At 43.1% G+C, this 27285-nt stretch overlaps 1 protein-coding gene across 1 annotated transcript in view; it reads right to left on the reverse strand.

The window, feature by feature from the left end:
• Positions 1-1961: 1961 nt before the first annotated feature.
• Positions 1962-27285, reverse strand: part of STPG4 (sperm-tail PG-rich repeat containing 4) — a 53905-nt gene continuing 28581 nt past the window's right edge. Inside the window, exons 6-7 of the mRNA XM_012803990.1 lie at positions 4853-4957; positions 1962-2078 (exon numbers count right to left, since the gene is read on the reverse strand). Of these exons, the coding sequence (XP_012659444.1) occupies positions 1962-2078; positions 4853-4957 (222 nt within the window). The remainder of the gene's footprint in view (positions 2079-4852; positions 4958-27285) is intronic.

Consider the following 27285-nt stretch of genomic DNA (forward strand, 5'->3'; position numbering starts at 1 on the left):
AAAAAAAAAAAGGTTAGAAAAAGATTATACCTACCATGCTTTGAACTTCTTTTGAAAATAATTTAATTAATGAATTTTAAAAATTTTCCCAGCACACGTAAGATCTCATGGCACACCAGAGGGCATACCGGTTGAAAATCACTGCTCTAGTGAGAGAAAAGCAGGCCTGAGGGAGAGGCAGAGAGACTGAGTCCTGGGAGAGCCAGAGAGAGAGAGGGAGAGAGCAAGAGCTTGTTTCACCCTCTTGTTGGTAACATACCTCTAAATCCTTATGACACAATCCCCCTCTTCCCTTTGCTATTAAATACTTTGAGGGGTTCCTCTAACTTCCCATCATCAAACTTTGACAAAGACACATGTGACGACCTCCCACCTCTCATTCTAGAATCACTTTCCTCAGTGCCAGGTGCCGCCTGAGAAACACGACCCATCAGAGCTGCCAGCTATTACCTTCAGATTGTGTAGGGGACTTTAATCTACTTGGGGAATAAAATTTGAAATTGTCTGCCCTGTAGCCATCTTCTGATCAAATTGGGTGACAAGAGACACTACCCTGAGACATCCATCTGGTCTTCCAAGTGGCTGTTTTCTGCTCCAAAGCAATTTGATGCAGGGAGTTTCTTCTGCAAACGTGAAAAAATTCTGGGAGATGGTAGCCTTCCCTTCCTTGCTCCAACACCCATTTTATAAGGGCCTATACATCTAGAGAAAAGAGGTGCTTTTTCTCCTTTTAAAAATAACAAAATAGGCTTGGTGCCTGTAGCTCAGTGGTTAGGGCAGCAGCCACCTGCACCAGGGCTGGTGAGCTTGAACCCGGCCCAGACCTGCTAAACAACAATGATGACAACAACAATATAGTTCCCTGGGCGGAATGCATGTGGTTTCAGGCTTCTGAGGACCCTCACCCTCCTCCCACACCTCACTTGCACCCTCTGGTCCAGGCTTCCTCTGTTCTCCCCAGCAAATGTTTATTCCTGCCTTGGGCCTTTGCCCAGATAGAGTTGCTTGCCCTGAACCTTCTTCCCTCTCCTCTGCCAATCTCTGCCTCCTGGTCCCTTGAGTGCCAGCCAAGCTGCCCTCTTGCACGTGGCCATCCTCTACCTCCCAGGCTTGAGCCACGCTGCCTTTTCCCTCCCCTGAATGCCCACAGCCTTCATTGTCACAATCACTCCTCTGTGCACCTGGCACAATGATCTGGCAGCTTCCTGAAGCTACAGGCCATCTTCCTGTTGGAACTCCTTCAGTAGGCAGGCTGCCGCTGAGCTTCAAACACGGAGTGATGGAGCAGGATGTCTTGGCACGGCTGGCTCAGCCTTCCCTGAGCCAGGGCTGCCCTGGTCCCTTTCTAGTCCCGTCTCTCTTAACCCTCCCCAGACTCAGTCACATGCCTAGTTCATCTTTGTCTCAAGCCTCCATTCCTCAACTCCAATATAGGACCTTGCATGTTGTCAATACTAAATGTACTGTCAGTCTTGAAACCACAAAGACTCGCTTGAATCAAAGACTGTTCTTTTCAAGGGTAGAAAGACAGAAAGAACCACCTTTTGGGATCCTGTCAAGGCTCAGCTTGGCCTCAGTTTAACTTCCACTACCCGAGGAAGGCTTCAAGACTGATGGAGTTGAGACCAAAGCCACACAGAGCACAGCCCATGCTGCTGCCAGAGCAGCCCAGGGGCACAGGCTCTCAGAATATGCTCTTTGGTAACGAGCAGAGCGAGTGTATAATTTATCACTCAAACCAGGTCATTTGGGGAGTAAATTGGTAATTATGCTGTAATTATTACAGATAAGCAAACAGAATGGTCACCCTGGGCAATGGATCATGTTCTGTGGTCAACACCCTCCATCGATCACGTTCTGTGGTCAACACCCTCCCCAACACAAGTAATAGACAAAATATAGTTTTCTAAACATAAGAACTTCTAAAACTCAAAGTAGCTTGGTGCCAAGATTGCTTTATTTTAAAAACCGATTGTGTTGTTGAAGAAAAGGCTGTGTTCTCGGCCCATTTTGGCGATGGTTGGAGACTGCTTTGGGAACTGCACTGAAGCTGTGTAGGCTCCTGGGCCAGGGGTTTTCTGAAAACAGAGAAGAAAACAGGACTAAAACAGGACTGATGAGGCAGTGAAACCAAACCCCTGAACTTCCTGTGCCTGGCTGCTGGCTTCCATGTGGTGGATGAATCCCCCATGGAGGGAAAAAAGGGCCATGCCCGCCTGGGTGAAGTCCTAGAGGCCCCTTGAATTGGAGCGTGTCCTCAGAGCTGGGGCTGCTCCTGTCGTGGGGCTAACTGTGAGGCTTGGGGGTGGCCTCTGGGAGAAGGCCAACCCAAACTAGGAGTCACATCCCACCTGTACCTAAGGACACACTTTCTCCCACAGGATGACCCACCTAGGCAGTTCCAGTCCCAAGGAATGCCATCGTCCTTCCCCTTAGTGACCTCATCCTAGACTAGGTGAGTGAAAAGGACAGATTCTGAACCCAGATGGTCCAACACAAAAGCCCAAACTGTTTCTCCAACTTGGGTTGTGTTCTAATCACTGAACCAGAATAACAAAGTACACCCCAGACTGAGACACAACTGGGGTCTACGGACCCCAGGGTTGGAAGTATTGTTAAGGGATCCAAAAGTTCTCATTTTAAGAAGTCATGGTTTCATTTTGATGAAATTCCTGAAAAATAATTCTGCCAATTATTCAAACCAAGCTTCTCTTCTGTAGTGACAAAATGTAAACAAACGCCATTTTCATGTAATAGAGTGGGACTGACGTTTCTTGGGTCAGTGTTTCCCATGCTCAGTGCACATGCACATAATCTTGAAATCCAGAGGAATTTTATTTTAGGTCTATTGGAGAGATACCAGAGTAGTGGGTAAGGACAAGGGTTTTAGAGTCCCAACAGGCCTGAGTTCAAGTCCTAGTCCCACCACCAACGGCTCAGTGTGACCCTGGGGCGTGGGCTCCCCACACGTCGCCCATCACATGGGGCAGGCGCCTGCCTGTGGGAGGCTGTGCGGCTCCCTGGTGAATCTCTAGGACACAAGCACCAGCCAGGCCGGCAGCAAGCACTCCACATGCGGGCCATTGCCACTGTTCTTATTTGTCATTATCACCTCCTTGTCATTTCCAGGCTTCCTTGCAGTTTGTTATCTCTTCAGGAGACAGTGAGAGTGGAAACAGGATTATCCTGAGAGTGAAACAGAGTGGTCAGTGGATGAGATCAGTTGTCTGCAGAAGCCGCTTTAAATGACAGGATGTTTCCCTTGCCAAAAGCAGAGCAGCAGCCTGGAAATCTAATCAAGTCCTGGCCAAACGTCAGAGGAAGCTGAAGCCTTTATTAGTGAGGATTCAACATGCACGTGGAGTCCTGGAAGGCCAGACTGCAGACGGAAGTTTCAGGGGCCCTCCACCCCACAAGGCCACCTCTGGGGAGGCTGATGATTGTGGTTCAGCCACCTTGACAGCATCCAGCGGGGGTTCCCAGCCCAGATCTCACTGTCATGAGCTGACCTTCTGGTCATCCTTGGCGTCCGTGAGAATTTCCTATAAGAGAAAGACTTCACAGAGTGGTGGCCCCAGTCACCAGAGCCCATGGTAGATGTTTATAAATTACACTACAGCTTCTGGCTTCATGCTCAGTTTCCTGAGAGTTTGGCTAGTATGACTCAGTCCTCCATAGAACGTTCAGTCCTTGAGCTCTGACAAACATTTGTTTCTAGATTGTGGTGATGCCACTAAGGTGTGAGGATGCCCCAGCCTGCTGTTGTTGGTCTGTCTGCCATTTTACTGGCAAGGCCTCCCCAGCATTCCTCCAGGTAAAGGCTGCACTATCCCAACACGATAGCCCTGCAGCTCTGGAGCAGAGACACACAGGCCAGATGGAGCTAGAAGATGTGATCTGCAGCCCAGGCAGTGGCAGTCCTAGCTCTCTCCCACCACCCACCCCCAAGCTGGGAGGAAATCTCACAGGAAAGAAATGTACAGAATCTGTATAGATGTACAGAATTTGTATTTCTGTCAGGCAGGCAGGAAGCAACAAGGCCATGGCAGTTAACACTGTCTTTGGCATATAAAAAAGAAAGAGCCACTGCTGGTAAGCTCTATGTTGGGCTTTTGTAATCCTTCTTGGCCTTCTCTAGGCTTGTGGGGAGCTCTGTTCACTCCTAGAATCCACATCCTTTGTATTTCTCCGTGGACTTGAGCTCCTTTTCTGTCTGTCCTGAGTCCTTTGGGGGCAGGGGTGTTGCTTATGCTTTAATGATCCCATTTGGCTTCAACTCTTTGCTTCCTTGGGCTCCCAGACGCCACACCTGCAGAGAATGGCAGTTCTCACTGGCTGGACACAGCCACTGTACACAGGTCACTCTGAAAGTCTTGAGACAGACCCTGTTATGGCCCACTATTTAACTTCTAAGACAATCAACCTCGTCCTTTCAATCTGCTTGGTTTGTCAGGGCTGCCGGGAGGGCATCATTTGTTTCTGTCCATGTGGATTTTACATTTCTGGGGTTTTGTGTATCTCAAAACTTTTGTACTGATCCACGTTCACTGCTTGCTTCAATTCAGTAGAGGTGTTCTCGTGCTAAGCATGCAGGTCATGACAATGATGGCTATCCATAATTCAGCCATGGTCTTCTGGTCTGTAGTCACGCTGAGCCTGAGGCTGGCGGAGAGTGTCCAAGAGATTGAACCCTTCACTCCTTGCTGCCCTGATGGGCAAGCAATCTCCCATCCCACACAACAATCATTCTCCCATCCCACCTCCAACTCCCCCCAGCACACACGGAGTCAGAAAACCCCCCACCATCACCACAGCTGTGAGGGTGGGGAGCTCTTTCTTTCAGAATACTTACTGAACGGCTGGGCATGAATCGAGGTACTTTGGACTGAAAACAAGAAGTAACAGAATTTGCTGAGGGTGCTTTCAAGTCATAATGACCTGGTCCGGGGCCTTCACGCTATGGAACATTAAAAAATGTTTCAATGTTACTATACTAATTTTATTATATTTTAATACTTTATTTATTCCCATAAACATGTGAATCAGTGTGATGTGGTAGAAAAATCCCTAAATTGGGGTTTGAATTACTATGAACTGGGACACATCATTATGAAATGGAAATAATATCTGCCTCACCTGCCTTATGCATGACTGTGAGGCGTGAAGGAGAGAAGGTGATGTGTGCACGTCTCCTTTGTCCCTGCCAGGGTCACCGACACCCACTCTCAGGCCCCTGCTCTCTCCCATCGGCATGCCGCATGCCACACTTGCTCCCCTGGCTGTTAAGCAGCAGATGTGACTTGCCGCTTTGAGCTGTCAGCTTTATAAAACACGCTTATTCTTTCACGTAAGTGTAGTATATGTTATCCCAGTCCAAAAAAGTATTCACAGAAATTAACTGATGCAAGTGCAAGGCTATGAGATTAACGTAAATGGATGAACACACTTTAAAAAAGACAAGCACCTCTGGGCAGCACCTGTGGCTCAAAAGGGTAGGGCGCCAACCCCACATGCCAGAGGTAGCAGGTTCAAATCCAGCCCCAGCCAAAAAAAAAGACAAGCACCCCAATAGGAAAATTAGCAAAAGGTTGTTGATAGGGCAGTGCCTGTGGCTCAAGGGGTCAGGCGCTGGCCCCATATACCGGAGGTGGCAGGTTCAAACTGGGCCCCACCCAAAAACAGCAAAAAAAAACCAAAGCCCTTGTGTGTGTGAGTGTAAAATATGCACTGCATTATGTGTAAAATAAATAAAACACATTTTAAAACATTTTTTAAAATATCTTTGATAAAGAGGAAAGACAAATGTCCAAGAGGCAGGATACTCAGGCCTGTAAGCCTGCCACTCTGGGAGGCGGGGGCAAGAGGATTGTTTGAGGACATGAGTTTGAGAGTTTGAGACCAGCCTGAGCAAGAGAAAGACCCTGTCTGTACATAGAAAGCAGAAAAATCAGCCAGGCGCCATGGTGGGCACCTACCTATAATCCCAGCTACCCTAGGCTTGAGCCCAGGAGTTTGCGGCTGCAGTGAGCTATGAAGGCTCCATTGCACTCTATCCTGGGCAATAATACAGCAAGACCCTGTCTCAAAAAAAAAAAAAAAGTTCAACGAGCAAATAAGTTCTCTTTAAAACAGTAAGATTCTTGTGTGTGTGGTGGTGCTTCTAGAAAATTAACAAAAAAAAATTTAAGAAATAAAGAAAGGGAACAGACAAGGAAGGAAGGAACTGAGGAAGGGAGAGAAGGGAGGAGGCCACAGTTTTAATAAGCAGCATGGGTGGCCTATATGATACTGACTAAAGTAGAAATTTGGTTATTCTTTCCAGCAAGACATGAAATGGCTTGAAAACATATGTACCTATCCAGAGGGAGCAGAAGAAGAAAGGAGCCTGGTTATTGGTTGTTGTAGGAATCCCAGACCCAAAGGATGAGTCCTGAGCCTAGACTCGACGAGGAAAATGGAAACAGCCCAACACCACACTGGGTCATGCTGACATGATGCCAACTTTGCTTTTTTTCCCTAGTAATTTACTTTTTCCTCTTTTCCACTTTCAAATAGCTGATGCTCACAGACTCAGGAATAGGACAAGAAAAACAAACAGAAATAAGTTTTTTTCTAGCATGATGCCCCGGATCTGTTTCTAAATAATGCAGGAACTGGAGGAAGTGGGTTGGAGTGTAGACAAAAACAGTGGCCTAGAGTTGAACATTGTCGAATAGGTACATGAGAGTTCAACCTACTATTCTAAATGGCATAAATCTTTAAAGTTTTCATAACAAAGTTTAAAACGATGTATATTTATTATTGTAACCCAGCCATTCCACTTTCAGGCATTTCCTCTAAGAAAATAATTAAGCATGTGTGCAAATATTTAGCCACAAAGCTATTCAATATAGTATTATTTCCAAAAGGGAAAAATGGAGAACAAAATTGAATGACCAATGATGTGTGCCCGGTTAAATAAATCACAATAAATTGTGATTCTTCCATCCAGCTGTCCAGTGTTGACGAATTTTTATAGATGTAAAACCTATTCCCAAATATTCAGTGAAGTATACAATCTTGAAAACTATGCATAAAAATACTTGGAATGGAATTATCATAGGCTGTTCACTAACAATAATTTTCTCCAGGTAGTGACATGTTCAGTAAAAAGAAGAAAGAAAAGCTTTTTGCTTATCTGCTTTCTCTATCCCACAGTGTACCTGAGTGCTCTTAACGTATGAAAAAAATTTTAATGTATAGATGAATGAATAGGGAAATTGAGTAAAGGAAAAAAGAAAGCATTAAAGAAAAAAGATAAAAAAACAGCAATTAGGTTATCATAGAGATTTATCCTGCAAGATCCCTGTAAGAGGCAACGCTGGCCACAAATGAGCCCAACCCATGTGGCAGAACAAACACCCAGTCTGCAGACCCTCCACGAGATTTAAGTTTCCCCTGTTCAGTCTGGCAGGTGGCTCAGCAATGTAATTAGGGCTGCCATTCTCAATTACTCCACCATGAATGGAGTCTGTTATTAACAGCCAAGCTCACGTCTGATAATCAAGGGATGGCTGTGCCTCAGCATTTGACAGCTCACGGCAGAGAGATGGAAACAGTAATGTTTTCAGATTGATGCGTACATGTGACAGAGGCTGTACCAGGGTGAAGTTCTCTGTTTGACGGGAACTCGGAGAAATCTGAGCCATGATAAACACAAAGGGGTAAAAGGCCAAGAGAATCTGGACTGGAATAGTTTGTGCAGCCTCCTCTTGGTGTGGCTGTAAGAATGCCAGATGAGTAGCGGGAGCAGTGGCTCACACCAGTAATCCCAGCACTCTGGGAGGCCGAGGCAGGTGCATTGCTTGAACCTCAGGAGTTTCAGACCAGCCTAAGCAAGAGCAAGACCCCGTCTCTAAAAATAACCAGGTGGTGTGGTGGGCACCTATAGTCCTAGCTATTGGAGAGGCTGAGGCAAGAGCATCTGTTGAGCCCAAGAGTTTGAGGTTGCCAGGGCACTCAATCCCAGGACGACTGATAAATCAATAAACAAATATACCAGATGAATAGCTGGGGCAAAAGATGATGTTGAGTTCGCTGCCATGGACTCTACACTTACAACAGCCATCTGTACAACGGCTAAGAAACACTGCAACCCATACCCTTTCCCCCAAGTCTAATGTATCTTTCTAGTCTAAGCCTGCAAGTCCTGACCTCCTTGGGCACTGATGTGTTTCTGTGTTACCCAGCAGCTTCTTTGCACGGGCTCGGTCACTTGCATCAGAAGCACCTTGTCATGGCACAGGAAAAATTACTGAATGCCATTCCACCTGTGGCAGATGGGATCTTTAAGGAGGAGCACTAGGGAAGTGGATACGAGCCCAAGTTCATTTTCCAAAAGCCACAGGAATGCTGGGGCAAAGCCATGACTATTCTGAGATTATCACGGAGGGTCCTGCACAGCTGGGAAACAGCTCCAGCAGAATCCCACTGGAGCCCTATCAGGGGGCAGCTTAAAGGACAGATAGTTTGGAGTGCACCAGTTCAAGGATCCAATTTGAACTGTGTCCTACTCTCCCTGAAGTTGAGCACTCTGCTCTCTCATTTACTGGGCTCCTCAGGCATGACACAGAGCTTTGGCCCCACGTTGTGTGTGATGCGTGCGTGGAGGGAGGCTCTGGATCACCAAGCAGCACTGTTTCTTACACAAGTCAAATGGGCTGTTGCCTAAACCTTGCTTTTGTCAGGACCATGTTTTGGCAACTGTGGGTTTCCTACAGCTAAATCTTTCAGACCATTGACATTCAGCACCAAGGAGAACAGAACACTTACCTACTTAGAATTCCAGAACTCAATGCCAAAGAAACTATAGGAAAACTTATGTAGTATCCATTTCTCAGCTGTGAGGCATGATCATGTTAACCCTCCTGATGAGATGATAATACTCTCTGCCCCTTGAAAAAGTCCTATTTAACTGGTGTATCTACTCCAGGGCAACTTAAACAGGAGCTAATGAAATTACTCCACAGATGAATAAAATACTACCTTTGACCTCCGAGGAGTTTACAGTCCACTGAGGGATTATAGGCAGAAGCAAATAAAAACACCACGAAAGAATAAATGAAGGTGTGAGAGCCTGGGATGGTGCTGAACCAGGGCTGAGCTAGATATCCTACTTCAAGATATCCCACACCAGGCCCTGGCAGAATGGGGCTATCCTGCTAAGTGTGATCTCAGTGAGCTGCAGGATGTCACCAAGGGCAAGAACTTTCTTTCATCTTCCTGCAAAAGACTCAGTGGACTGGAAGCTTTCCTGGAGAGCACCTGGGTCTCTGCCATACCATGAAGAAGCTTGATTTATTTGGTTCTACTTTCTAAACGGTAATAACACACTGCAACATTACAAGCCTTTGGCAAGCCCTGACAGCCCTCACTGCACACACTCCTGCAAGACTGAGGGGTGGGTTGGCTAATCTGTAGGATGCTGCTTTGGAATGAAGATGTGTATCCCTCTAGGGAAGCCCAGAGCAGGAAAATGCCAGGTGCCCCTGAAAGACTGTGTGAGAGAGGATGAAATTACCTTGAGTTGTTACGTATTAAATTGTGGACTCTCTAGGAAGCATTCCAAATTCATAAATCCTGCAAATTTCCTTCTTTTTTTTTTTTTTTTGAGATAGAGTCTCACTTTGTCACCCTTATCCTTGTTAGAATGCCATGGCATCATAGCACACACCAATCTCTAACTCTTGGGCTCAAGCGATCCTCTTGCCGCCACAGTGTCCGGCTATTTTTAGAGATGGGGTCTCACTCTTGCTTGGGCTGGTCTTAAACTCCTGAGCTCAAGAAATCCGCTTTCTTGGGCCTCCCAGAGTGTAGGGATTATAGGTGTGAGCCACCATGCCCTGCCCAAATCCTGCAAATTTTTGTTGTGGTGAACTGTGATGAATACTAAATGCTGTCTCCTCACAATTTTTTAAGTCCTATGAATTTTGAACTCCCTGTACCCCAGAATGTGACCTTATTTGGAAATAGGATCCTTGCTGAGGTAGTTGGAACGCTGTCATTAGGGTGGGCCTTAATCCAATATGGCTGATGTTTTCCACTGAAAAGGGGCAAGTTAGGTCAGACACAATGGCTCATGCTTGCACTCTGAGAGGCTGAGGCAGGTGGATTACCTGAGCTCAGGAGTTTGAGACCAGCCTGAGCCACAGCAAGACCTTAATCACTTAAGCCCAAGAGTTTGCGGTTGCTGTGAGCTATTATGCCATAGCACTCTACAAAAGGCAACAAAATGAGACTCTGTCAAGTTAGACACAAAGCCAAGCACACAGGGAATGCTCCACATGAGAATGAAGGCACAGGCCTATAAACCAAAGAGTGCCAAAGAGTGCCAGCCAGCCAACACAAGCCAGGAGAGCGGCATGGACAGATTTTTCTTCACACAACTTAGAAAGAACCAATACTGGGGCACCTTGATCAGGAACTTCTTTCTAGCTTCTATTTCTGTGACACAGCAAATTCCTGTTGTACTAGCACAACAAACACCCAGTTTGTGGTACTTTATTACAGCAGCCCTAACAAACGCATACACAAGTGTTCAGCTCATTTCAGAGGATAGGCAATTCAGCCAATATCCTATGTCCCAAGTAGTGGGCTGGAAGCTGAGAATACAGTGGCATGTGATTGGCTCCCAATAGCCATCCTCCATTTCTTAGTATTAGAACAATTTTTAACTGGACACATGTTTACCCAGAATAAAGATTCAATTTCCCAGCCTCCCTGGCAGCTAGGTGTGGCCATGTGACTAATTTGGGGCCAACAGGATGAAAACAGAAGAAATGTGTGCGATTTCCAAGGAGCATCCTGGAGGAGAGGACACACTGTGCCTTCCTGCCCTCCCTCCTGCCAGCTGGGCCCTTGTTCCCTGCTCTCCAGGACCATGGGAATGAAGCCATGCTCAGCAGAGCAGCCCACAGAGTCCAGTGCTGTAGAACTGCCACACCAGCTCTAAACTGCTATGGCAGGGACTTTATACAAGAGAGAAGTAAATTCCTACCACGTTTACAGCATTGTTATTTTTTGTTATTTAAGGTCTCTGTTACTGGCAGCAGAACTTAGTCTTCACTGACAAGATAGGCATGCATTTACTACTCTCATGGAGCTTACCTTCTAGCAGAGAACATATACCTTACCTCCCCCCCAAATAATCATAAATGTGGGGAGTATCACACACTGGGGTGCACAGGAAGCTCTGAGAGCATGTAAGAAAGTAAACTGATCCGGCCTGAGGGGCCCGAGTAGGCCCTCTAGGACGTATGTTTGAGGCTGGAGGAAGGGAGAGATTAAGACAGGCCATAATGGGCCAGCCCTTGAGGATAGAGAGAAAGATGCTATTCATTTTAACACTGTTGGAACTGATTCACTACATTGCAAAAATAAAATAAAAAGCATTAATTGGCCAGTGCTGATTTATTGGCCTATCTGTATGCAAGTTAACAGCAGCATTCTTTTTCATTTGACTTTCTGCGCCATGAATATCCCAGGAAGTCAGGAACTGTTGTGAGGCCCATACGGCAAACCTCATTAAAACAAAGCTTAAAAAGTCAAATCCACAAACATTCACTCAATGAATGCTGTGGGCAAGGTACACAGGCCAGGGATTCTGACGGGTATTAAAAACATTTAGTATAGGGTCATCAACTTCAGGGTACCTGCAAACTAGCTGTGAAAATGAGGACAAATATATAGTAAAAGTAATAATACATATAAGAATTAATATACAATGAGTATGTACCCATAATAATTAAAAATTAAATTTAAAAATAAAGAATTAAATAATAACAACAAAACAAAGAACACTGTCATAGACGAGAATTCCGTATGAAATAAGTGAGTGGTACCAACCAAGAGGGCTTATGATCAGTTCTCAGTAAAGAGAGGCCATGGGGGGCGGGGCACGTAGTGTGAGGAAAGGAGTCTTGAGCTCTACCTTGAGGACAGGTAGGACATAGGTGGATGGGGAGGGAAGAATATGTGAGAGCAAAACCAAAGGCCAGTCAGATAGAGACCTGTGCTACAGGCTGTGGTGGAGTGTACCCACATTAAAATTCAAGAAGGGATTTTTTAATCATTATTATATTGTAAAATTTGATCTTTTACTTAAATTGTTAAGAGAGGTGAGATCACAAAAGCTCATGAGGAAAATAAACCACAGAGTTAAATCTTTTAATATGAGCTATATGACTAAATTCTACTCCATAACAGCCGAGTTGAATTTGCTAAACCTGCTTTTATGAAATCGCCGGGGCTGGGCTTGAACCTGCCACCTCTGGCATATGAGGCCAGCACCCTGCCCTTTTGAGCCACAGGTGCTGCCCGATGTTCTGTTTCTCAAGTGAAGAATCTCTGTGCACTGCTGTGGTCTGAACAGTGTTCTCCCACAATGCATACGTTAGCACCTAATACAGTGATAACATTAAGAGGTGGGGCCTTTGGGAGGTGATTAGGTCACGAGGCCTCTGCCCTCAGAATGGGATTGGTGCCCTTATAAAAGAGGCCTGAAGGACCTTGTTTGTCCTCTTTTGCCCTTCTGTCATCTGAGGACACAGCTAGACACTGTCCCATGAAAATTGGAGCCCTCACTAGACACTGAATCTACCTTGATCTTGGACTTCTCAGCCTCCAGAACTGCAAACAGTAAATTTCCATTGTTTACAAATTGCCCAGTCTATGGGATTTTGTTATAGCAGCAGGAACAGACTAAGACAGTGCACCATGAACATGAGGTATATACTAATAGAAGTTTGCATAGGCTCCTGTCAAAAAATGCAGTGAGGGACCTGAAATTCAATTTTCCTGACAGTTACCATTTTGGTGCTTTTTATTGTTTATGAACATTAAATGGTTTTCACAATTTGATTGCAGATGTAAATGTTTATGTCACCATGTATTTCCAGTGGCTGCAAGCCTTCCTTTGAAGCCTTCTCATTTGCAAGCAGGTACAGGTTAAAAGCCCTTCAGGTGCTGATTCCAGGGCTCCTCTCTAGCCTGGTCCAAGACAGGGTCAGCAGACAGGCTCCACTGCTGCCCACTGAGAGAGCTCCCCATGGGACCCTGCGGTCAACTCTAGAGTTCACGGTATTGGTTCACACACTTGTTCTCATTAGAGGGTCACAACAGCCTGGTGTGAGAGGTGCTATCGCCATTTAGCAGATGAGAAAGCAAGACTCAACGAAGTTAAAAATTGATGATTTAGCACCTCAGCTGTGGGAGGCACAGCCAGTCACTGACCCTGCTTTTTGGTGCTGGGGAGTATTGGTACTTAGTTATAAGCTATTTTTCTTTCAAATTGTAAAGTTAAAGGGAACCCGGAACAACCACATACTCTATCCCCATTTAGGCATGAACAAGTTTTCAGTTGGTCATACTGAAAAGAGAAAAGGATCAGAATAAACAAATGGCCTCAAATGTCTCTATATACATGCATAAAACACAAGTAACAAGTAGCATAATCTGAAATTACTATGTGGGGCGGTAAAAAATGACCTGCCTCAAATTCAGTGTGTTGAGATAGGTGGGAATATGAGAAAAAGAAGACAAATATCCCATCAAGGACAGAATCCTGGTACAAAGAAAAGCTAGAGCTGTGTCTCTGGGAATTCAGGAGGAGGTGCGTGGCAGGGCCTATCCAACTCAGAAGTTCTAGAATTCCATAAACACTGGTCTGAAAGTTCAGAAGAGAAGGAAGACATGCACGCTGGTGGATGGGGTAGGAGCAAACCCTTCAGGGTCCAAAAGTCATTCACTTTGGCAAAATTAAGAATTGACTGTACCTCTGAAGTCTACCTGGGTAAAGTTTATTTCTACAAAGAGAAAATGGGACAGTCTGGGTTTATCATTAGTCCTGGGGGTAGGGAGTGGTGCTGAGTGATCACAAACCTGCCCACTCTAAAAGTGCAGCTTTCACAGGAACACACTTCCAGGGACCCCAGGTAATTCAGAATTACTGTAGGTGTTCTCTGTCCCATCCCCCGTTTTCTAGCAGACTCCAGGAGCAGGAGGTGTCTCTTGAGGCGGTTCTGGCGGCAAACCTGAAGCCGGGCTGGCAGCTTCCCTGAACCATCTCTCCTGCTTGTCCTGGCCGCCAGGCGTGAGAGCTGCTGGGACAACCCAAATGTTACTCCAGTGCAGAGGCAGGACTGGGAGGCTCTTCTCTCGCATCTCCCCGAGGCTTTGCTAACAGTAGAAGCAAGTTCTCTTCTGTGAAGGATGAAGGAAACGAAGGGCATTGAGAAGGATGAAAGTCTGCAGTGGTGGAACTAAGGCCATTTTTTTCATTTCATGCCTCTGGCGCCCGGAGATTCCTCTTTTTACGAGAACTCTCTTCTCACAGTCAGGCGTGTGTTGTTTTCCCTCCCAGCCTCCGCTCCCTAGTCTTGGCATACCTAGGCTCATTCCCAGCCTGGGGCGGGCAGAGCCCCTCCCACTACCCTCACTGATGGATGGCCCGGTGCCCCCATTCCTGACACAGTGGATTGGTTCAGGGGCAGGCACATGACCCGAAAGTGGCCAATCAGAAGAGCCTGCCTTTTCAGGGCTCAGGCTAAGCTGGCAGGGAGTGGACCAGGGGTTGCTTCTGGCCATGTTGACCAGCTCTGTACAGAACATACCCAAAGGTTGCAGAAAGATACAGATAAAACTGTACCAACATGCCTTAGGTTGTGTACCCCGATCAGTTTCACCCCACTTTTATGGGGTTGTTTTGTTTTGTTTTGGGTGGGGGGTTCTTCAAGCTAATTTGGAATGAGTTTTTCTGTCTCTTGCATCTGAAAAAAGTTTTAATACTTTCTTTTTTTCCTGTTCCAGTCAAGATATTATTATTATTAACATAAGAAAAAGGTGTAGGAAATTCTTCACACTCAGAAGGGGACATGATACATGATTAGGCTGATATTAATACCACAGGAAAAGTTGCGCAAATTTTTTTGAGAAGAAAAATTGCCAGGACAAATGTCTTTTCCTTGAAAATCCTCGCCTGTCTGGAGCTATATTTGAAATGTTATATTTTTCCAAAAATGTTCCTTCATCTTTGAAGAGATTAAAACTGGGACCTGCTTTAATCGTCTTAACTTCCAGATTCCATTCAAGCAGAAATCAATTTTCTGCTTTATTCAGTCTGGATTTATTAATTATTTTTTCTGTTCCTCATGGAATTTCAAACTATCAGCTTAGCTTTTAATTGAACTAAATCCTTAAATGTAAAAACAGCTGGAATGATTCAGCATTCTTTCCAACTGTTAGTGTTAAGGCGTTTAGTTTTATAGTCACTTTTCTTCGTTTTGTTTTTTTGAGACAGAGCCTGAAGCTGTTGCCCTGGGTAGAGTGCTGTGGTGTCACAGCTCACAGCAACCTCCAACTTCTTAAGCTTAAGCGATTCTCTTGCCTCAGCCTCCCAGGTAGCTGGGACTACAGGCACCCCCCCACAACGCCCAGCTATTTTTTGTTTGTAACTGTCCTTGTTGTTGGGCGGCCCCGGCCAGATTCGAACCTGCCAGCTCTGGTGTATGTGGCTGACGCCTTAGCCACTTGAGCTGCAGGCGCCACCCATCTGATAGTCACTTTTCAAACCCACTGTATTAATGTGACTAAAACAGACAAATCATAACTATCATTTGTATATGTACAGACTCTTTCCTGTTTGTCGAATCCTTTCCTTATTCTTTATAGGCTTGTCAGGTTTTAAGAAATACAGAAATACCTTGAAATACTTCTGACATCAAATAAAAGAAACCCATGTTCGTTTAACATTGTAAGATTTTGTTCCCACTATCAGGAAAGTGGTCTATGCTTCATTTTTCATTTTATTGCAACTATGAGAAATAATCCTGGAAACAATTTGCTTAGCAAATCACTATTAACCCCAATATCATATGAATGACTCCTAACTAAGTATAATAAGTGGGACTGTTTTAAGTAGCAAAATGTTTTCATCTGGACCATTTTGATAGCCCTCTTCCTCAAACACTACCTTTTTGCTTTTAAAGATCATATTTTGAAAAATTATAAAAGCATTGCACGAGAAGGAAATTGACCATCTTTTATCACAGTGCTTCAGTCTAACTACTAAAAGCATTTTTATACATTTCCTGTTTTTTTAACACACATGATTTTTCTTACATGATTTAATCATAATATAAACTTCTATTTATACCCTGCATTTTCCACTACACCTTGAGTCATAAACATTTTTAGTACCGTGTTTTAATTTTCACAGTAATTGTGTAAGTGGCTGCGAAATATTCCTTTGAGTGGATACATGATATTATTTTAAAATGATTTCCCTTCTGTCGATACTAAATTGCTTCTGCTGTTATCTTGCAATTAAAAATAATCCCTGGATGGTATCTTTGTATAGATGAATATTTCTATATTTTAAGATGATCCCTCTAGGAGGGTTTTCTCAACGTGGCATTAGTGGATGAAAAGATACAGTTTTTATGCTTCAATACTACTGCCAAACTGCTTTCAAGGGGTTGTATTAATATATACTCACACCAGCCATAGATAAAAAAAGCACTGAGTTTCTATAGATCCACATGCCAAGTAGATAATTGGTGAAAAAAAAGATTTAGAAAAATAAAATCTTCCTCACTTCTCTTTAGCCTAATGGAAGTAAGATATAGTCATCAGTAACCCCTATATGTTCAAATAGGTTGTGCAGAATATTTGATCCCTTCATACCCACATTTCAAAACATGTTCAGAAGGGAATAAAATTATATGGCTTTCTGTAGATCAAGAGGCTTATTAGGTCATTCATAAAAGCAATTCAATCAGTTACAGGGGAGGTATGTGAGGAAGAGAAAGGACAGACGACGAGTTTTCCTCTGTTCAGTTCTCTTGCTGAGAATCAGTAGGATTTGCTGCAGTTTGTTTCTTTCCTTTTGAAAAACCTGTTGGTATGAGCGAACTGCATATTTTAGTCTTGGGATTTGCAGGGCTTGGTCTTCATCAAGGAGCTAAAAGAGAATGGTAGCCGGTAGAAATTTTCAACACAATTCTTTCTTTCTATAGGAGGAAAAACCCTTTTTACTAATAGGAGAACATGACCTCTGGCATCTACCTCAAAAGGCCCTTATAAGTACTCTCCTCACAGTCTTTCCTGTAGAAAATTTTGTTGCTCCATTATCAATTATTATTTCAATAGTAGCTGAAATAGTCAATAACTATACAACCTTACACTGGCCATGTGAAGATTAAAAACCATTTTCCAACCAAATCCTTACTGTTTTTCCTGAGAGCCACCCATACTGGGAGACAAAATGCAATTCAGCTGAATGCCCCACACAAAGTCTGCCTCTTTTTGTTTTTTTAGCAAGTGAGAATGGCTATTCTATACCATGGGAGTCCTTTGAGGCACCTAAAATGCTAGAGGATTTTCTAATTCGAAGTTAATGTACTTTAAAAAACCATGTAGTAATCTGCTGTGCCTTCATGTGGCCATCACTCATTTTTTAATAGGCTGCCCTTGGAGATTATATATATAACTGATCAACAAATTTCAATGAGCTCATTTTCACAGATCATGGAAAGAAAGGAGGAGGGATGGGGGCCTATATATGTCTCTTATAACTGGCCTCGTTTTCAGAAGGGTTTAAAGGGCCTCGGTGACTCTGTCCTATTTTGCTTCAGATCTACAGGTCAGATTTCTGGTGACTGGAGGTTTCAGTATACCAATTATGAGGCGACCTATCCTAAGTCAACAGGGCTTAAATGACACTGTGACCTTACATGCAATGATACACAAAACACATCTCAGAAGAATTAGAGTCCTAACTTTGGTAAAAATCAAAAGTAAAAATTAGAAAGACATCACAGTGAACATCATGTCTCTAGAGGACATTTTTTCCCCCCAGTGGTCAAAGAAATAAACAAGGGAAAGATACATAGATTTCATTTATTCATCCAACACCTTTTTTGAGCACTATATAAGATGCTAGGCATTGATGATTAAGACAGACATAGTTCCTTCTTTCCTGGGACTTATATTTCAGAAGATGATGACAAACTGCCTAATTTGATGACATACATTTTACATTTTAACCTTCTGTATAAATTATGCACATAAGTAAATGACATACAAAAAAAATCCCTGAAAAAATTCAACAAATATAAGTGTTAATATTTCTTCATTATGTAGAATTTATACAAAATAACAGAAAAGAATACAAAAACTCTACTCCATAGATAAGTGGGCAAAGACTGCCACCAAAAAGAATACAGGAAGGATGACAAGTAACTGGTTAATAAATATTAGTTAGAATGGTATCGCCTCAAATCAATCAAATATACTAAACTGAAATAACTAAGCAGGATGGCAGCCATGGAAGTCAAAGTCCATTAAGGAGTGTATAACAACTCCCTGGCCAAAAAAAAGAAAAAGAAAAATAGTAAAAACAATTATATACCATTTTTATTATCAAATTATTAAATATTTTTAAAAATAACAATAAAGATTTATGCAGATTTGATGAAATGGGCACACTTATGACTTCTGTTGGAGGTATAAATTAGTCTAACATTTTTTAAAAAGGTCTACCAAAATGTTTCAAAATCATGTGTTTAAAAGGGTTTCTAATAACATGAAAGTGAAAGATGAACTAAGTAAAAAAGGCTATGAAATTACAATGCAAGAGACAATATCTTCTAGTAATTCACCAAAATGACGAACACAAACGGAAAGAGGAGAGGCACCGGATACATGTTCTCTAGGCCTTTTAGCACACATGGAGTTGTTCCTTTGTCCACATACATGTGAAGCTACGAGAAAGACAGACATCAAGGGAGTGGGTACTGTTCAAAACGGCAGGCCCCACAAATGAGACCATAGCGAAACTGGAAGAGTCTGCAGTGTTACCCAGCATGCTGCCGGCATTACTGCAAACAAAGAAGTTAAGGGCAAGATTCTTGCCAAGAGGACAAATGTTCATATTTAGTATATGAAGCACTCTAAGAACAGAGATAGCTTCCTAAAACCTGAGAAGGAAAATGATCAGAAAAAGAAGGCAGCCACAGAAACCTGGCTTCAACTGAAGCACCAGCAGCCTGCTCCACCCTTGGAAGCCCACTTTGTGAGAACCAAAGGAAAGGAGCCTGAGTTCCTGGAACCCATTCCCATGAATTCATGGCATAATAGGCAGACAATAAAGCACACAGGAGAACCAAGAGAACCAGTTGAGCAGGAGCATAATGTGCTGGAACCTATCCCCATGAATTCGTGGCAAAATAGCTGTACAGTATAGCACGCAGGAAAACCAAGTGAACCAATGGAACAGTAATATATGTGCTGGAACCTATCGCTTGTGAATTCATGGCATAATAAGCACAGCGAGCTTTGTCACAGTCAATGGAAAGGCTCCTCCCTGAGCCGCTGGAACCTTTTCCCTATGAATTCATGGCATAATTGGTATTAAAAATAAAAGGCGGGCGGCGCCTGTAGCTCAAAAGAGTAGGGCGCCAGTCCCATAGGCCGGAGGTGGCGGGTTCAAACTCAGCCCTGGCCAAAAACTGCTTAAAAATAAAAGGCTACTGTAAAAAAAAAAAAGAAAGAAGGAAATTACAATGCACCATGATCACAACTACGTTTTTAGATTACAGAGAAAAAAGAGGGAAAAATTAACACTATTGTTTGCATCTGAGTAGTGAGACATTTTTAGAATATAATTTTCTGTATTTTCCAAATTATCTGTAATTTATCCATTTACTTTTACTCTTTAAATTTTTTAAATCTATTTTAAAATCTATTTTTACTTCCATTTTAAGATATATTATTAAATTGATAGAAAAAGATAGTTTAAAAAACAATTGGTTGCAAAAGCCTTATAGTGAGACCCAGAAGTCTCTGGGATTTGTTTTGGTTTTGAGAGTATATAGCCTGCAGTACAGAATGGAGAACATAATGTTTTGCTGAGACGCCACGACAGTACACTAATTCATTCACACAACCAGCACTCTTAGAAAGATCTTTTACTTGTGTCTGTAAAGAATCTGAGACAACTATTTTTAACTCTTAGCTGTTCTCTGGCAATTATCTTCTTTTTACTAAGTAGTATGTTTCTATTGTTATTTCTTAATTTATATTTTAGAAATTGTCTATTGACTGTTTTCTGAAATAAACGAAAATATGGCTCTCTTGCTCTCTCCGCATCCACTCAAAGTAATATTTTAATCAAGAATCAGTTTTGCTAAATAAATATTATTCCTTGCAAAGCCGAGTCATATACTATTTCTCTTCTTATGCAGCCTTTTGTTTTACCTGGAGTTAGTGTGCACATTTTGCTATCTCTGTTTTCTTCATTTTTCTCCCATCATATCAGCTGTTCTTGAGTCCTTTCTTCCTTAGAGACATTCCTTCCAGAGTTCTCTATATTCTTCCTCCAAATGAACTGGTTTCTCTCTCAGCCTGCTGCACAGCGATCACCCTGGGACACTCTTCACTACTGCTCTCCCAGATTGCATCCACTTTCTCCTGGGTCCTCTGCCTTCCTCTGTCTGAATTTGCTCCTTTGGACTTTAGCACCAGGAGCATCTTTAAAAAGAGTATTTGAGAGGTAACTTTTATGAGTTTTTGCATGTTTGAAAATCTTTGTCTCCAGATTTTATTTTTAGTTTGGCTGAATATAGAATCCTAAAAAAATAATCTTCCCTTTCTCATTTCTCTGTGGATACTAAAATTGTATATTTTTTAAATCTCCCTTCTCTAGTCCCTGTTCTATTTTTCACCAGGTTTCCATCCTTCTGTCTGTTTATCTCCATCTCTTGCTGAAGTTAGAGGCTTTTTCACTTGCCTGGTAGAAACTCTGGGTATATAGCTGGGATATGTTGAGATCAGACAACTGAATTATAGTTCCATCTTTTTCCTGGGATTTCCTAAATGTTGGGATATGATTCCCTTTTCTCTAAGTTCACTGAGGTTTTTTGTTTGTTTGTTTTGTTTTTTGAGGATAAACTCCACCGATCTTTTGCCCAAGGGCAAGATGTCCAATGGCTAACCCATGCTATGCTTTGAATATGTCCCCTCCAAAATTCAGGTGTTGTCAATATGGTAGAACTGTAGGGAGGCCGGGGGCAGTGGCTCATGCCTGTAATCCTAGCACTCTGGGAGGCCGAGGCAGAAGCATCCCATAAGCTGAAGAGTTTGAGACCAGCCTGAACAAGAACAAGACCTGTCTCTACTAAGAATGGAAAAATTAGCCAGGCATGGTGGTGGGCACCTGTAGTCCCAGCTATTTGGGAGGCTGAATGGTCTAGTCACCTCTTGAGCCCAGGAGTTTAAAGCTGCTGAGAGGTAGGATGAGGCCATGGCACTTCTAGTCTGAGCAACAGAGTGAGATTCTGTCTCGATAAAAAATAAATAAATAATAGAAAAAGTAGCCGGGCTTTGTGGCAGGCACTTGTAGTCCCAGCTACAATGGGAGGCTGAATGGCCTAGTCGCCTCTTAAGGGCCTCACCTCTTAATGCTAAAGGATAGGAGAATATTCAAATTGTTCCAAATATCAGTTTATCACACATCAACAGGAGCTCCATTTAGTTCACATTCATTATTGCAGAATTTCTCTGTAATTATGGTATTACATATTATGTTAAAATTGATTCTCTTCTAAGAATCAACAGACTCATCTGTTCTCATCAAGTTACACTTCTGTGAAAATTTCCAATATAGCAACTCTTTGTAAATTTTATTTTCCCTTATTTTGTAGAAGCTTTTATGGAATTACCTTAAGGATAATGTCTAAAACTGTAGCACATGTTTCATTAATAATGATATAAATGTCTAACAATTGGGACACTTTCTCACATTTCTCCCTTTTTTCAGTGCCTTTCCTTTATCGCAGGTGCCCTAAATCATGTTTCATTTATATTCCTGGTAGCACAGTGGAGAAGGGGTGAGACTTTGATAGGTCACTAATGCCTTATATGAATTTGACTAACACATTCCTCCTTCGGGAGCATTTGCATTTCAAAGAGGACACCCGAACAGAGGAAAGCCTCTACAAAAGAATTTTTTCAACAGTTAAATTAAGAGTGACATATGTCTGAGTTCTTGGGCTCTCATATCAAAATCCCTACCAACTGATTCTTCCCAAGGAGGGATTTTGATGTGAGAGCCCGAGAGCTCAGACAAGAGAGCTGAACAGAAGCTTCTCTGAAGATGACAGACAAACACATGAAAAAAATGTTCATCATCTTTAATCATCAGAGAAATGCAAATCAAAACCACTCTGAGATATCATCGAACTCCAGTGAGATTAACCCACATCACATACTCCCCAAATTGCAGATTCTGGCGTGGATGTGGTCAGAAGCGAATACTTCTACACTGCTGGTGGGATGGCAAACTAATACAACCTTTATGGAAAGAGGTATGGAGAATTCTCAAAGAACTAAAAGTTAACCTTCCATTTGACCCTGCAATCTCATTACTAGGTATCTACCCAGAAGAACAACAATCAGTTTATCATAAAGACATTTGCACTAAAATATTTACTGCAGCTCACTTCATAATTGCCAAGTTGTGGAAGCAACCCCAAAGTCCATCAACCCATAAATGGATTAAGAAATTGTGGTATACGTATACCATGGAATACTATTCAGCCATTAAAAAGGATGGAGACTTTACATCTTTTATGTTTACCTGGATGGAGCTGAAACACATTCTTCTCAGTAAAGTATTTCAAGCATTTTTTGGAACAAAAAATATCTAATGTACTCAATACTAAAATGAAACCAATATATAAATAATTACATGCTCATACAAATGATAAAACACAGATGTAGTCTAGCAAGGGAGCAGGGTGAAGGGGGAGAAGGAAGGCGGAGGGCAACTGGCTGGAGGAGGGAGGACTTTGGTGGGATCTCACCTAATGTGCACAATGTCAGGGTGTTCCGCATGCCCCCTGGGAGAGGGGCTCTTCTACAATTTGAACTTTACCTTGGAAGTTAGAACAATGTACCCTGAAAATGCATACCCTCATAGTAATTTGGAAAAAAAAACACAAAACCCTACCTCTGGAGTTTACAGTGAGTGGGAAAGAGAAATACAAATTTCCATTCCTGGCCTTGTGGTCCTGGATGCAAAACCCGAAAGGACAACTAGAACTTTGGTTTCTTTGACTTTTGCTTAGAATATGGGCCCTGAGGAATGTGCATGGGTCCTCGCCTCAGCCAAGCTTTCTCTTCACCCCTGCCCTTTTCTCCTTCTTTCAAACAAATGTATTGAAAAGTGCTGGAGGTGGCTGTTGAAGTGTCAAAAGAAAATCAAACGCTCAGGCCACCCTTTCACCTCAGGCACCTGCAAGAACAGGTTCCACAGAGCATTTATTAAGGAAACTTCTTGCTGACCTCCCATAAGCACGGACATGCAAATTATCCCTGTGTCTAGTACCTAAAACTAAAACTGTTCAATTGTACAATAATGAATTGCAAGTTTATCTTACAGGTAACCCAACTAGAGACATGACAGAAGTAGACATTCTTCTACCTAAGCAGGGGCTATCTATGTACTTGATTCCTTCTTTACTGCCTTTTTTATTTTTCTTTTCTTTCTCTCTCTCTCTTTCTTTTTCTTTTTTTTTTCTTTTTTGAAGCAAGGTCTCACTCTGTTGCCACTAGAGTACAAAGACATGATCATAGTCCACAGTAACCTCCAACTCTTGGGCTCAAGTGTAGGATCCTGCCTCAGCCTCCTGAGTAGCTGGGACTACAGGCACATGCCACTTTACCAGCTAATTTTTTTCCATTTTTAATAGAGATGGAGGTCTTATTCTTGCTCAGGCCTGTCTTGAACTCCTGACCTCAAGCAACCCTCCTGGCTCGGCCTCCTGGAGTGCTAGGATTATGCTTGGCTCACTTCCTTATTTTATGTAGAATGTGGATTTCTTGTGCCTCACAAAAATGTAACCACTTCATCAGAACCCCTCTCCCCCTTTAAAATGCTAAGGTACCAACCCCTCCTTCAGAAAAATAAACACAGTTTGTCAGTGGTTTTTGTTTTTCTGGGCATGTCCTCAAAATCTGAGCTAACTAAACCTCCATCGATTGAGATTTTTGCCTCAGTCATTTATCTGAGTTGACAGAAGAAGATAGATACACTTCTGTTAAGCATCTAGACATTAGATTGATTAGTGTCTAATTTGGGCCGCCATATTTCACGTTGTACATGCTCACACACGCCTTAGGAATCACAGACTCTCATATAGGATGTGTCGATTTGTGTGTGCTTGTGTGTATGTACATTGGTTCCGTAATTGACATTAAGAGGGTCTCTGCCCTCTTGAAGGGCAGAGATAAAATGTGCCATCTGTCTTAGTCTCCTCAACAATGCCTACCTGGTGCAGGATCTCACACACATAAAGCATCCAAATGATTTATGGAATTGATGAAAAAACTTCTATTGAAGTCAGTTAGACTCAGTTAGGTCTAAGTATTTTCAAAAAGGCCTTGTGGGCTCGGCGCCTGTGGCTCAAGTGGCTAAGGCGCCAGCCACATACACCTAAGGTGGCGGGTTCGAATTCAGCCCAGGCCTGCCAAATAACAATGATGGCTGCAACCAAAAAATAGCCAGGTGTTGTGGCGGGCGCCTGTGGTCCCAGCTACTTGGGAGGCAGAGGCAGGAGACTTGCTTGAGCCCAGGAGTTGGAGGTTGCTGTGAGCTGTGATGCTACAGTGGTACTCTACCCAGGGGGACAGCTTGAGGCTCCGTCTCAAAAAAAAAAAAAAAAAAAAGGCCTTGTGCAGAAAAACACTGGAAATTCTAACATCCTACAGGTATGCCAAGGAAAAAGAAGGCCAGTTAGAAGAAACCAGGGTAGAAGCTCCCAGACTGGGCCCATCTGTGGTATGGCTTCTAGACTATAGGAGAACCTGATAAGCAGGCTGGCAGCAGCCTCCCCAGGAGAGAAAAGCCTCTTGCCTGTGAACTCATCCTACTGCAAAGGGGATCAGCAGGCAAACCTGGCTCCTGTGAACAAGCCTCAGTCGTGGGGACAGTGGTGACTCCAGAGTCAGCACGATACTAACCCCAGGTCAGCTCCCTACTGTCTAAAGAACAGAACCTTCAGCAAATTGCTTGATCACGCTCACTCACTAGGCAAGACAATCTAGAGCCCAGATTTTGAGGCTGCCGTAGACTAAGTAAGTCCTGGCTTTGTCTCTTAATATAACTGTGTGACCTCAGGCAATTAGCTTGCCATTTCCTGACCTATCAAATAGAGATGATAAATTAATACTACCTCACCAAATTGTGACGATTAACTAAGCACTGTGCCTGGCAGAAAACGCTCAATGAATGACAGTCAGGATCATTATCAAAGTTAACCTTAATAGAGTAACTGATTTATAGTTTCTTCCAGTTCTGAGAACCTTAACAGATTGGTGACTGTGATGATAATTTCTAGAACAATTACACTGAATGATAAAAATCAACCAAATGAGTTTCAGATAAAAGCTGAATGGCACATTATAAAGGCCTAAGGATTAATGGACTTAGCAGGAGAAGGTCAGAGACAACATTCTCCTGGTGTGAGTATTGTTTCCTCACCGTGCTCACACTGCATGCCACCCTCTCCCACTGCTGGGATCAAAAGAGTTTTCTCTGCAGATTATATAGTTTATGGATCTAAACCAACCCCCAAGTCTGTGCTGGGGATGCATGTTTAAGACAGACATGAATCACAGCCCTGAGCTATTTCTTGGCCTTGGAACATTTTCCATAGAAGTATTCATTTCACTTTTTTGAAGGACAGTCTGCTTCAAATCAGTGAATCAATTTTATTTATAAGATGGAATGAATGCCATGATACCAGTGAAAGTGACATAGTGAGGACTACCAAAAATCTTCTCCATAAAAGCAATGAGAACACTGGCAAAATCTATCAGAATCAACTACCTTATGCTATTTCATATACCATGCAGTTTGTCCTATGCCCACCTGAACTAAAGGAAGGTTATTTTTAACTGAGTCACTATTTGCTAATAGTAAACAAACTGTTATTAACTCACAATGTTTGCTTAAAATATATATTTCTTTCCCTTTTTTTTTTTGTGACAGAGTCTCACTTTGTTGTCCTTGGTAGTAGAGTGCCATGGTGTCATAGCTCACAGCAGCCTCAAACTCCTTGGGCTCAAGGGATCCTCTTGCCTCAGCCTCTCGAGTAGCTGGCACCATAGGCACCCACCACAATGCCCAGCTTATTTTTAGAGACAGGGTCTTAGGCTTGCTCAGACTGGTCTCAAACTCCTGAGCTCAACCACCTGCCTCAGCCTCCCAGAGTGCTAGGATTATAGGCATGAGCCACCACACCCAGCCTTAATATATATATTTCAAAAGAAATACAATATCACCCAGCAGGGGGGAGGGGACACGTGGTGTCATGGCTGCTTGAACATGTGCATTTATCACCACTCCTCTCCCATCAAATTAAAAAGGCATAACTATTTCCCCTCCTCATACATATACACAAAGTGCCAACAGAAGAGACAACAGCCAAAAAGAGATGGTGACATGCTTTGGAAGATGTGAAGCATTTCGGAGGAGTGGTGACTGACTTAGCAGGGTGGAGAGGGTGTACCAATGAGAAGCAGGCTTATTTACTCCACAGAACCCAAGAAAAGCTTTGGAATTTGAGGCATCAGGCACTTGGAGGGGGGTGGATCTGAAAGCAGGAGGTCTGGTTGGATATTTTCTCTCCAGGTCCCTGATGCCCTTGGTCCCCAGCTGGCAGGTAACTCCCCTCCCCACAGCCCTACCGGAGAAAGGCAGGGGGGTTAGTTTCTGGAGAGACTGAACCAGAGATCTGGACTCAGGAGCCTACAACTGTGAAGACAGGGGTCTTTACTGAAAACTGAAATTAGTGAACTTCTAAACCTGGAATAATAAGACCCTTGAGCCCCTTTCCCCCACTCAGCTTCCAGAACACTGGTAACTGTTCATATACCCCAGGCAGGAGGCTGACAAGTCATTCTGAAGCACCTACTATGTCCTGAGAGGAAGAAACTGCCCTTTATGCAAATCAATAAAGGAGTGCAAGGCAAGAACTGGGTTAAGGACCCCTAAACTCGGTGAAGAAATAGGTTTGGTAAAAAATAATGATAATTAAGTCACTGTCCCTCTGCAGTCACGTAGCAGGTGTTAACGCTCTCTGTATATAATATCACCATTTCAAAACCTAAGGGCAGGCTCAGCACCTATAGCTCAACCGGCTAAGGCGCCAGCCACGTACACCTAAGGTGGCGGGTTCGAATCCCCAG

Source organism: Otolemur garnettii, unplaced genomic scaffold (genome assembly GCF_000181295.1).
Source record: "Otolemur garnettii isolate 467f Iridium unplaced genomic scaffold, OtoGar3 scaffold00024, whole genome shotgun sequence".
NCBI classification, from domain to species: Eukaryota; Metazoa; Chordata; class Mammalia; order Primates; family Galagidae; genus Otolemur; species Otolemur garnettii.